At 40.2% G+C, this 13,562-nt stretch overlaps 1 protein-coding gene across 1 annotated transcript in view; it reads right to left on the bottom strand.

The window, feature by feature from the left end:
* Positions 1-3,942: 3,942 nt before the first annotated feature.
* The window catches only part of LOC129212237 (neural-cadherin-like), a 62,709-nt gene continuing 53,089 nt past the window's right edge, over positions 3,943-13,562 (bottom strand). Inside the window, exons 29-33 of the mRNA XM_054840560.1 lie at positions 12,952-13,216; positions 11,089-11,269; positions 9,880-10,124; positions 7,585-7,739; positions 3,943-4,426 (exon numbers count right to left, since the gene is read on the bottom strand). Coding sequence (XP_054696535.1) covers positions 4,025-4,426; positions 7,585-7,739; positions 9,880-10,124; positions 11,089-11,269; positions 12,952-13,216 — 1,248 coding nt within the window. The 3' untranslated portion in view covers positions 3,943-4,024. The remainder of the gene's footprint in view (positions 4,427-7,584; positions 7,740-9,879; positions 10,125-11,088; positions 11,270-12,951; positions 13,217-13,562) is intronic.

The following is a 13,562-nucleotide window of genomic DNA, read 5'->3' as shown; positions in this document are numbered from 1 at the left end:
GTCTTTTTCTCATCTGTGGTGCATGAGTGCAGCCATATCTTCACATGTGTAGTACTGCTCGTAAAGTGAGTCACTCATGTTAATTAGGTACAGGCAGGACTTCTATAAGATTAATTTAATTTATGGAATGCAATCATAACATGTTATGCTTGTCTAGAGGAGATTCGGGGTTCCAGAGACCAGGTTTCTCCTAACATCCTCATTCATCAGCAGTTACCAATAAGGTGGTCAAGCTATTTATTTAAATCCCCAGGAAATGGCCGTGGGTTTTATCATTTCTGTAGTTAAGAAAACACTTGATTTTCTTTTACTCTTCTAATCCTGCTCCTTTTACAACCACAGTTTTCCTTCTAAACCTGCTGGTACTAGCCAGTAGGTCAGCCCTAAGGACAATCAGCTTTTGTGTGGCTTGGCTACATCTTATATACTTGGAGTGTTATTTTTAAAAGAGGAAAACCACAAAGATTAATATAGTTGACAGGCAGACAGATTAAATACTAATATCCACATGATTACTTACATTTCAGATCTTTACAAATATTTTATACGAAATAAAATTTTCTTACTACACATTTAAAGTCTGTAAAGAACGTGGAAGAAGATTAACAAAAGTACTAGATTACTGAAAATCCCACTACCTAGGGACCCAATGAATTTTTTTTTATTACTTTTTTTTTTCTTCCCCCCACCCATGGCAAAGCTTTGTGTTGTCAGGCCAGCTGGCCCTGGTCTTGAGCGATGGCAGTGCTAGCCTGTGATAAGCTTTTTTGTTTTTAGAGGTAGTGAAATATTTGTATGTATCTGTAAATGTGGAACAAGTAAAGATATGATTTCAGAAATTGCACAGTAATTAAAAGAGCAGCATGCAAATTAGAACAGAAATTAAGTGAACTAATTGGTAATCCCTAGAAAGAGGAAAAGTCGGTTTTAATAGGGCATGACAGCTGCAAATGAGTGTGTCCTGTTACTGAGATTGTATCTACACAAGTTTCTACAGCAGTTTTAAAATGTTTTCTGACCTTTTGGTTTATACTGTATATTCCATAAAACCTTATGTCTAACTGCAATTACAGAAGGACCTCTGAGGTTGTGGTGATTATTATTTACATTTGTTTACAAATTAGTGCCGTAGCTGTGCTGGGGGAAGAAGCAGTAGTAGAGCAGCAAGTTCATGTTGGCTTCCAAATTGCCTGTTTGGGAGGGGTAACAGAAGACATCTCGAGCTCAGGAACACTGAAGCTGTGCTGCCCGTGTGGCTCCCAGTCACCAAGCTAGAGAGTTGTGTTCTGGCTTGCTTTTAGCATCACCCACTGACCAGTTAAGTATTTCATGGGTGGAGTAGGAGCTTCAACAAACAGGACCCAGACCTCCGTATCACAGAATATGCTGTAGTCAGGTTATTTGGGCACATTCCTGGCAAGGTGAGAGAGTTAATTTTTTTCCCAGGTGCTTAGTAACTGATTTAGCTGTGAAGCAGAGCAAAGCACCACTGACTCCTCTGTTGATTGTGTTTTGTTGCAAATCTCAACTTGGTATTCAGGTGGGAATGAATTAAAATCAGACTGGGGAGGAAGAGGAAGGAAAATAACTGGAATGTTTCCCTCAGCTTTTCAGACAGAACTGCATGCAGGACTCATGTCTGTGGAAGCATCTGATCAAAGCAGAGAGAGAGAAATAATTCAGTAGAGTCCAAGCTTTAGTCAACCTTAAATATATGCAAGGAAGAGATATCATATACAGAAGGCTTATTTATTATTTATATGGTGCCTTAGATATGCATGATACTTCACAGGCAAATACAGACAGTCCTTGCCCTGAGGACCTTACAAGCTAAATTAAATTAAAACCAGCCAAAATAACAGCATATCCATAGCAATAGAAAGAACACAAGGTATGCAGACAAAAATTACTGCTGTTTGGGGAAGGAATAGGTTTTTGTGCATAACATGTATTTACTTCATTTTCCATATCCTGTTTGTGACTGCTGTGATTGTGAGATACAGAATCTGACATACCTGACTTGTGAATGCTGCAAGGTATTTTAGCCTGTTTCCTCACAGGTGAATGTATCAGTGAAATTACAAAAATCACAGACTATGTACTGTCTCTGCATCAAAACTATTAGGCGTGAGTAAAAATGGCATTTCGCTTTTCCAGATGAAAATGCCACATCATCTGCAGCCTGTGACCATTAGTTCAGTGTGCGCTCAACACTTTCCAGTTTGTGTGTCACAAATGTGTGTAATAAGATACTGTGTGAACATTTCTCATTTGGGAAATGTGCAACAATGTAGCCTGCAGATTGCATTGACCTATTTGTTTATGGATTTTAATATATATCTATTAAAAAAATAAAAGCCAGACCTCCCCAAACAAGCTACTGATGCAACTCTAAGAAAAGCAGTTTTAATGTCTCTTACAATACATTGGTTTATGCTTTAATGAAACAAAACAGATTATCTTAGAATCTGTGATATATTCATATTATAAGATGATACAGATATAATTTACATATATAAACAGCACAAAACAAGACTGTGCTCTTGCTGCACTTTACTCCATTTATTATATAAGAGTGGTCTCAATTAAAAAAGAAAATCCAAATTAATAATTTTATGGAGCCTTCTCTCTTCCAAATGTTGTCAAGTTTAAAAAAAAAAAAATCCAGAATACTAGCTGGACATTAAACAGTCTGAAAAAGGGACCAATAATTTAGAGCATAATATTCTACCCCCTGCAACCACTGTTAGTTTTTCCCTGTATTTCTCTGTCCCCAATTGACTGTGTTTTTGTACTAAAATGTATCTGAGGGAGGCCTGTATTAAGTGCTGCCATGCATGGCTTTTGGAAAAGTACCAGCTTGGAATTATTAGACTTTTGGCAGGGTTTTGTTTATCATAGGATATTAGTTTTAGAAGTGCCAGTGGTGGGTGAAGTTCTTTCCTCCCCCCTCCCGCCCCAATATAGGACAGACCTTCAGTCTTCCGACATCCTAAAGACACGAGGTATTTTGACAACATCCAAGGGATGTTGCGTTTTTCCTCCCTGGAAATGCATCAGCTCTTCCTGGCAAGGCATTACTGGGCTACAGCTGTAGTTGGTCAGTGCTGCTGTTACACAGTCAGTCTCCAGCCCCTCAAACCTGTTCTTGCAGCGCTCCTATGAAAGGACGGTCAGCAAACCATGAGGGGCGGGATTGGAGGTGCAAATGCCGTGGTTCTGGCTGGTCCTTGGTTTAGGCTGTTTAGTGAGCTGTTAGGAATGAAAGATTATGGTGAACTGTGGTGTTTGCTGCTGCAATTCCCAACTAGTGACCTTTGAGGCTAGTGTCTTAGCATGGCCTTTTGCTTAAGTATTTAGTTGCAAGCAGCTGATTTGATGTGTTGTACCTAAATTGTTTCTGCATTTATATGCCAGCACAGAGGGATTTCATTAAGTTGCAACCAAAGTTAAGGGTCACCATCCTTGCTGCTTCATTGCTTGACCTCGATCCCTGGGCTCTCCTCTGCACTGTGCTTGGTGAGCAAGTGCTTTAACTCAGCCTCCCTCAGGGATACAAGGTGGTTATCGTACAACAGGGACTTTTCCACAAGAAAAAGTCAATGTGCTTTTTCTCTTCAAGTAACTGCTAAAGCTCCTACTGAAACCAGTACATGCAGCATGCCTGCTTCATGCTTTGCGCACCATCTTAGCTAATGTACACAGGATCTCTTGAAGAGTCCTTTCTTACCTTGGGGACAAAATGTCTATTTCTTAAACACAGTATGTGATGACTAAGTACCCCAGAGTTCTCCCTTTATTTCCAGTAAGTTTACATACCCAAACATAAGTGTCTAGAATGTCCCAAGATTAGCTCCTACTACTGCATTTTTCAATTAGATGCAAAGTGTGGGTCATGAGTGGGAATTTGACCACCTCTCATAACAGGGGAAAAAGGCAGGGAGGAGACTAGTACATAGCAGGAGCATGAAAACCCGTCCTTCACTTGTGCTTCCAAAACTTTGAAATTAGTGGGCTTGGTAATCTACAGGTCTTCTGCATCGGTATGGGAGTACAGTTCGCTCAATTTCTCAAACTTGGGTCCCCACTCTTTGATGTCGTCGTACACTATCCCCTCATCCAGCCCAGCGGAGCTCAGGGTACTGAGGCTGCTGGCAAGTGAGCCTTCTCCTTCGGTGCAAAATACCTGTGGTGAGTCTTGGGGCAGACAGTCAGCACCTCTGACAACATCTGACAAGTACTGACTGAAGTCTCCACTGGTAAAGGAAACTGCTGTAGTTGCTGATGTGTCGGTCTGCTCCTGCGTGGTTGGGGACGCCTCGCTAAAGAAACTGTTCCCTTTTGTTGGGTTTTCTTTCTTCTTGTAGAGGGAGTAGGCTGGGCTGGTTTCAGTAGACACCTGCAGTTCTGCCATGTTGTATGCATCCTGGAGTGAAAAACCATTCACATTAAATTAATACTCTCTAGCGGTCCCAAAATTTCACATTCTAGTGGACCTGAAGGAGGAACAATCCTGAGGCAGTTTGGTGTGAAGACATGAAGGACTGGCTTTTCAACCAACTCTGCCACCTACAATGTGCCTAAGGAAGTCCAAACCCACCAAGCAGATGAGAATGCATGAGGAACACCTGTGCAGCGTGCTCTACTACAGATAGGTTCAAAATCAGTCTAATTTCACATTAGAAACTAAACAAAAATGACAGAAATTCCCCATTTTTTTTGTTCTGAAATTCAGATCTGAATATTTTAGCATTATTAAATACTGATACCAAGTCTGGTAACAAAGGTGAGAAAGGACATTCACAAGTAGCATGTTACAAGAAATCTTTCTGCATGAGTAGTTTAAACATCTACTGTGATTTCTGTTAAAATGCTATCAATCCATGGAACAAGGGCTAGGGATGTTACATGGAAGAGGCATGATTGTAAAAGCCAAGTAACTGCCTTGTACAAAAATTCCATTCTAGCACAGAAGCAGTTAACGCTGTCTGATAATTGTGCCGCGGTCCTAAGTGCGACTTCTGCCACTAAAGCTACCAGTACCCTACATGTTAATTGCATTAACTGATCAGAATCTTTACACCAGCTGAACAAAAGAAAAGTGTTGTCCTACAGCATCCTTCACCTTCCTACAGTCCAAAGGATGTGTCTCTGGACTTACAGGCAAAAGAAGAATGTTGACAGGCTGTGTGAGACACAATTCATTAGAGCAAACAAGTAATTCTTGGTATTGCCCGTGGCATTCATCTGAACAGTAGCCATCAGTGACAGAGCTGTCAAATCAGCATGTTCCAAAAGAGTACATTTACTCTCTCGCATGCTGAATTGTGCATAACCATTTTACAAGAGATTATCCTAGGTAATCTTGGTGAGCCTTTACTGAATTGCAATCGGAGAGAGAACCGCTTCAAAAAAATCCCACCTGGAATCAAGAAGCCACATTAAGTGGCGAGACTAGGGTTTGGGACAGGACTAACAGCTGCTTATTTCCATTCCTCCGGAGACTAAATACCATTAGTGATGAACAATGTAGGCATCTGTGCTTCAGGTCTCATCTTAGGCATGTTCTAAATAAGTGTAAGCTACAGTATTATCCCACTACAAGCATTTGATCTTAACGCTGTCTTCCAACCAAAACGATTCTCCGATTCTGTTCTATGATTTTAGAATACAATGGCTACCAGTATAATCAATACCACATGGCAACTTGTAATCGTAAGAAATTTAAATGGGACTTTGTCCAAATACAGATTTAAGGGCCATCCTTTAAGTGAGCTGGGTGATATTAAAATCATCCTTCACTGCTATCAGTTGTTCATTAAAATGACACATTTCTTCTAATGACGCACCACTCGTACTTGGTGGTCTACAAACCCAGGTCAATCCTTGCCTCTCACTTCAAAGCTGGCTTTTAACAACACTTGGTGCTCAGTTGCGTTAAGCATATGCTCAGCAGTGCTCTGATCTACTACAATTTTTTATGAACTCTTTAATTTCCCTGAGGGCTCATGTTAGGAGTTTCTGCACTGGAAATAACTTAGTAAGACAGCATCTTGTCCCCATAGTCTGCCACTAACTTCACAAAGACAAAACTCTCCTGTCCGAGCACCCTCATGATCCTTTTGCTAAGGTAACATTAGGATACAATTAAGGTATTGTAATTCTGGATATATTTTTTTTTTTTTAAATCTAGACAAACAATTGGGTATTAAAAAGGGTACTGGAAAGTTTTAGCTGCAATCTCAGCAACTGTAAAATCTGAGTAATTCAGGAACAGTATACAGGACCTGTAGAGGCTTCACTCTGAGCAGGATTTCTTCAAGACTGAGTAATAACCTCAGATGAAGATCATCAACTCACTAATCTGCTTCCACTGCTTAAAATAAGGAGTATATTTTAAGAACTCTCCAAAAGTAATTAAACATGTCATACAGTAACTGTGGATTTCCTTAATCTATAGACCTTCTGGGTGTAAAATTACAATACTTTGCAGAGGAAGTTAATCTGATTAAGGAAAACAAGATTTATGCATACAGCTGTCTATGTTATCGCATCGAAAGTGTCCCTTTATTTATTATGCTCACACTAATTCATCAAGAAATTAAGGATATTCTTACATGTAAGAATATTTTCTCAGCTGGCCTTGTAAAACTCTTTCTATATAACTAAAAATTCTTGAAGATATTTGGAATTTTGGGACAGGTCACATGTAATATTCTTTTAAGTCACTGGCATTTTTTGACCCATCACATTAGTGCCCTGACTTACTACCTCTGCAGAGTCACACCACCTTTTGAATCCAAGAAATGAACAGTTTCAAAGGTGGCAATGAAGTCTGTTACCTTTTTGAAACACAACAAATGTTTGTGGGTCAGCAAATAATCTATTTAAATTACTCACCTACAGTATCTGAGTTTTCTTTCAAAGTTTTGGTTTACACTGACATGTAGAAATCCTTAGAGCAGCTAGCAGAAATGTTAACATTCTCTGGTTTGGGCACAGCCTGGCCTACTCTAAGTATCAACACAGCTTGTGTTCACTAGTTTATTTCTCTCCAGAACAGAAAATGCAAGAAGGTTCTTCCACACCACTCTGTGCTTTAGGGCCTAAGAGGAATGACGCAGTACCTTGGGTTCTTAACGAGGCAAGTCTGAATAACGGCTGTTGTCAGCAATCTCCAGAAAGAGACTGTTCATAACGAACCGTTCACATCAGGCTCTGTCAAGCCCTCGGTGCTCCAGCAGTAACTACCACTGAGAACCTCAGCGGCTCCTCAGCTGTGAAACCAAGACCATCAGCTCTTAGTTCTGTATTGCCAAACTCACTCTAAAGCATTTTTAAATATGCACATAGGATCGCTTGCTTTACAACAAATTAAAAATTGATAGGCACTTATCTCTGCTTAAGAAACATGCACCCTTGTGTACGTAACCTTGCAAATAATTCATCTACCGATTGCAGTAATGAATCAGCAGAACAAAGACTAAGGTCCTCAGTTATAAAGGAAAAGCATAAAATATATTTTCATTAGCATGTTGAGCCACCAGTCCCCTCTTAATTGTAACGTAATACAGTGATCCTTACTTGGTCTTGTTCCCCACCCCCTTCTTCGTTGTAGTTGAGGATATTTTCTCTGATGTCCTCCAGATCCTCATGATGGGCAGATACATGGTAAACTCCTTCATTCAGACATTTGTGACTCTTCCAGCGAGCCCACAAGAATACAGCACTGAACAGAGCTGTGTAAACACACAGGAGCAAAAGAGGACATCGTTCAGAAACAAGTAACACATTTGTATACCCCAGCGCTGCAGGGCAGCTTAGCAGCCGCTCCACACACATACTGCAGCACTGGTTGCAGTCCGAGCCAGCAGCGCTGTAGGTTTCTGTTTCTCAGCAAATATCTGATTTTTGCACTCTTAACTGTAGTTACAAGTGAGTATCAGAGACAAAAGAAAAGGCCTTTAAAGAGCATTTTAAAATACCTTTTAAAGTACAACTCTTCAAGAAGTTGCTATAAGTAACTGAAGAACTGAATGACCCAAGTGGTGGTCTGAGACCTGGGGTTATTTACTGTCTTGAGTTAAACTTTGTAAGAGAAAATGTGTACAAAGGGGTAGCACCCATGTAACAATGTGCTGACAGTAAGAGAATTACACCGAAATGAAGCACAAGAAGACACGAGACAAAAGGGGAAATGACTTTTATACATTTCACTAGAAAAAAAATCAGGCACATTTTGCCTTAGCATCTATGAATTTAAACATTTTTCTTAAATGCTTAGGTGCATTTTACACACTGACAGTTCTAAAGCTTCAGCATCAGATACTGAACATTACGTAAATAGGAGCTTGTGTACCACTGTGTTACCGCCTCCATAGAAATTGATCAAAGCTCACAGTAAGACCTCAAACCATTGGATGCCATAAACTAACAACGCAGAGCATTAAAAAGACCAGCATCTCTTACAGAGTATCTCCACGGCAGAGTGCAGTTCTGCGGAGCAGCATCTGGATGAGTTTGGGTCTGGGACTGCTGCACACCGAGGTGTGTCCATGCCCTGCACTTTCAACCTGAATCAATGATGTGTATTTACCTCTTCCACCCTACTGCCCCCACAATTAACAGAAAGTGTCACACAGATTTCCACACATGGTAACTTTTGGCAGTCATTTTTCCGCTGAGCTGCTTTTGAGATATTCAAGAAGTCTTTTAATGTTCTACATCTCTCCTATTCTTTTACTGTCACCACTAGCAGAAAGCCAATACTTAAAATGAATACAGCCCATGTTCCAAGAGTGTAACCCACAAGTACCTTCACTGAAGATCGTATCTCTCACATCTATTAAAATTTTCACAGCAATGCTCACCACTTGGTTAAAATCAACTGTTTCTAACTCATAATTTAGACCTGAAAGATTAGCAGGATTATTAGGTACAAGATACTGTTGGGTTTTCAGTCAGGTTCAGTCAAGTACAGGCAGCAACACAAAGTCAGCTCACAATAAAACTGCTCTGACACAGCAAAACCCCCCTCCTTTAACACAATGATCTCTCATCAACTTCAACTAACTGGGATTCCAAAAGCTGTGCAACCAGTTCGCTTCCCATGTTATTTGCTGTTGGTATTTGCACAGCAAACAGTATCTAGCAGAGTTGGGGAAAATGATGGTATTTCAGGTAGCTACAGATGATGCAAAACAGTCCATAATACATTTTCATATGCTTCCTACAACTTCTGAATGACACAATTAACAGTGTAAAAGCCATGAGCAAAATCCTACATCCTTACTGAGGCAAACTTTCATGAAATTTGAATAAACAAGGACTCACTAGCAACATCCTTCTTTGTCTTTCCTCTTCTTTCTGAGACCCAATGCCTGAGCCTGAAAAGGCTGAGGAAGCCAAAAGCAGCTGTTAGGAGCTGTGACACAACTGGCAAGACACAAGAGACTGCTCCTGTCTGCCCAAGTGTATTCCTACCGAACAGTGTATTTCTCCTAGACTGAAAAATCTGTTTCATGCTCAGTAGTATTTTAAACAATGCTTAGCTGGTAGCAACTTCCACACTTGCTGTTCAATTGAATTTGCTTCCAATTATGCATCTGAACAGTTCCTTAGTAGTGAAGTGAAAATAAGCAGAAAATAAAACTGCAAAGACTTTCCATCGCTCACAAATGTTGATTCACTTAGCAATATATGCACACAGAGATGAAATAATAAGTTACTGATGGAGCCGAGACCATGGCAAAGAAATGAAGGCAAAGTCTCCATTAGGAAACTGAGGTTTTCAGCAGGAGGATGAGATGATGAGTTTTCAGGACAAGATGGATAAATGAGTTCACCAAAGGTAATACAAGATGTAATTGCCATAACTACCTAACAGTGCCAAAAAGCAAATGCAGATGGCAAACATGGAACTAAAGCTGAGGCCTGTATCCTTGTGAAAGATCGCCAGTGTGATTTCACAGTTCTGTCCAGTGTAGCCATCAGGGCAGTGGCATTGGAACTTGGTTGGTGACTGGGAGATGCAGGTACCATAGTTACAGGGCCTTTTAGCACAGGCAGTGTAGACACACTGTCTACCAGTGGCATTTTCCATCACCATGTGTCCTGGAGGGCAACTGAAAAGACGAAGGCAGAATGAAACCATTAAACTTCAAGAAAAGTAGGCAGGAAACACAACATTTAAGATTTTAAAACAGTCTTTGATGACACTCTATATACAGTTCCTGAAGTAGCTACTAGAAGTTATTTAGAATAATTACAGGATTGCAGCCTTATCTATAGCAGTCATACAACAATGAGCTCCACAACTTCAAACCCTTAGGTTTAGGGCTTTCAGAACTTGGGTAGTTCCACTGGCTTCTGCAAGATCACCCATGTGAAAAATAGCTGGATTTAGGGTCTGCAGTTGTGCCTTGGCAGGACAAGCTATGCTATGTTCTTTGTGTTTCCATCACAGTGAATTTCCAGAAAAAAATACACTCTAGAAAACTGTGTGGACAGTGGCAGCCTGTAAGGCTTCAAGCGTACGTTTTCACAGCACAACTAACTTGAATTAGTGTTACCCTAACCCCAGCCCCACACAAGAACTCTGAGCTTAACAACGTGGTGCTTCTAATTGCAGCTCAAGTGGCCTGTAAGGGAAGGGAGGTCACAGCTGAAGACAGTACAAGAAGTCAGACACTGACAAAAGAAAGCACATCTACCATGCACAGCACAAGCTTCACAAGGCAGCTGGCCATCCTAGTATTCTGCTCCACTCAGGCTAACACACCCTCTTTTCCCGGTTTTCAAGGTTTACAAACTTTGTGGATTTGCTGCTAGTCTAAATATTTTCAATCAAGACAGGCAGCTGAAATTGTTACAGAATCAATGGAGATAACGCTGATTTACAGCAGCCAAGGGGAACACCTAAAAGGACAGTGTTCTTCCAGTTACCTAATGCCTACGCAGGCATCCAGCTGTTTCACTGTGGTTCAACTGATTTGATGAGATTGCCAGTGGCAGCCTTCTAAAGTTCTTCAACACCCACCCTTTCCCACCTGAATCTGAGGGGCTTGGGCTTTTATTTCCACCATTTACCTGCATTCATGCATCATCCACAAATCAATACAAATAAATTCCTGGTTACAAGGGTTATTCCTACAAGCCTCTGAAGAACAGCCTTCTGTGACGCCTTGGGCACTTAATACTGACACCAGCTCCTTCACATGAGTATCCAGAGGGATCCTGTAGTTATTAAATCTGACATCCTTCATACATCCTGAGGCAAGGCACAAAAAGACTGTTTTAAAAGCCATTCAGCAAGAATGATTTGAAGCAGCTGTGAGATTTGGCAGTTGATGTTTAACGAAGGACCCAGGCTACCAAAGTTTAAATTTACCTAAACTTTCATAGCATTGTGCTCCATTTTTTGACTTAATCTGTTAAAGTTTTGATCAAGATTCCCACTGTTTTCCACAAGAACCAACTGCTGCTGCAGGCCCCTATCTGCTTGCGCTCAAGACAGCGGAACACATACCCCTTCACTGTGTTTTCAATAGAAAAGTCCAAATATTGTGGAAAAATCTGTTATATTCTTCAATGTGTACCAGTATAAATTGTGATTGGTTGATTTTTATTTGTAGTTTACAGCTTAACTTTACAGAAGAGCAAACCACAAATAATGGTGAAACAGCCTTGGGTCACTGATAGAAATTCTGTACTGAAGATGTGTGGCATTAATTTTGTACACACGAGTTGCCTAGCACAAAAGCACATACCTTGAAGAATTAAGTATATTTTATAACTTCAAAGTCCTTAAAGTTTCAGCTGCTTAACAGCAACATTAATTGTTCCAATTAAAATGATCTTCATGTAACCATTTGACTTCTTTAATCTACTTACTTAAAAACTAAATACTATTACTCCTATAAATAAAAATTCAAAATATGGTCCCTAGTTCTTAGGAAAAACTTTAGTTATTGGAATACTTCTAGTGAAACAATAGAAAACAATCTTTTTCTAAATAATCTGTGATACACTTACATTGTAAGCTGTTGTTCTATTTAATGCATATACATTTTATACATTTTCTCCTCGCGGTTTTGTGTTACTCACTGAAATACTTTTATCTGGTGAAAACATTACCGCCTTGTTTCAAATGGATTTACTAGAATCTGGTTAAAGAGGTGAAAGCCATGGGAGAGAGGTGATAAGACAGACACCAGGCACATTTGAACAAGTAATGGCATGTGTCTTCCTTGTCAATGGAAGAGACATGCCGTGGAACTGTGCGTTATTTATACTGTGATTTTAAGTGAAGGGTGAGCTGCTAACTCGGGACAGAGTAAAAAGCTTTTATGGGTATCTTAACCTTATGTTTCTCTATATTTCCTTTGTGTAACTGTTCAATTTCTGTCCACTCAGTTGCTAAAAATTTAATCAATAAACCATTTCTAATTTTAGTTAATGCTTCAACGGAGTGACTGTAAAATCCAGTAATACAAAGACGGTGCATAAAGGTGCATAAACAACCCAGAGCTTGTTGTGTGCTCTGCCATGCCTGTATAAAATAGAACTGTTCCTTTCAGCACAGGGACAGTCGTATTTGGTAGGGATGGACAGCTGCCACGTGGACTGGATAGAACCATGCAATGAACTGGTTCTGTGTATCTGATGCAATGAGCCCACCCACAGCCCACCTGGGAGAAGCCTGTGGATCTCCAGTTACAAACACTCTACATACAGTAGAGTACATAACAGTATTTGTACATAATTCCCTGCTCTACCTTTTTCCTAGTCAGAACCGTTTATTTGTCCCTTTTGCAAAGTGTCATGCAAGAAATCTGTCTCCTTGAGGCCCGACATAAACAAGAAAGCTTCTCGCAGTATGCCCACGTAGTACCAATAAACCTTCATTTTTACAGGTCCATATTCTGAACAGTGAGAGCAAGAATTCCTCACCTTGAAAACTCTTGTTTCGATTGAACGGGTAGGTGTTTCCAAGGACCAAGCTGCTGGGGTCAATCACAATCTCTTTGTATACTCCTGCTGCTTTCAGAATTTCTCTCTTCCCACCTCCTTCATAGAGGCGAAGAGTAAATTCATTTTCTTTTCTCTCCATTGTGATATGATGCCATTCACCATTATCAATGTGGTAGGAGGGAAGGCTTACAGAATAGTCTCCATCACCCAGGTTATATGAGACCACTAAGAATCCCTGAACAACCTTGTGGATAATTAACAAAGTAGTAAGAAAGAAAAGAGAAGTCATCACCTGACATTTTGTATTCACCTGTAACTGTCACATTACTTGAACTAAGACTTGTATGTAATCATCAATCTTAAAGCATTTTTTTAAATTTAGGGTATGTTCACACTGCACGTACAGTGTAATACAAAGATACTTCAGGTGCTCCTGAACTAGACAATCTAAATACTGGTAGCAGTGTACTCGCAGTAGTATGTAATTCACTCAGAGTAATTTTACCCTGCTTCTCTCCTGGACAAATACATGGGGTTCTTCAAATGGTTGAGAGGCTGGTGTAGCACTTCTACACTGACAGCTCAAACCA

This window comes from Grus americana, chromosome 13 (genome assembly GCF_028858705.1).
Source record: "Grus americana isolate bGruAme1 chromosome 13, bGruAme1.mat, whole genome shotgun sequence".
NCBI lineage: Eukaryota > Metazoa > Chordata > Aves > Gruiformes > Gruidae > Grus > Grus americana.
The sequence above is the reverse complement of the archived record's forward strand: the minus strand, read 5'-3'. Positions and strand labels throughout refer to the sequence as shown.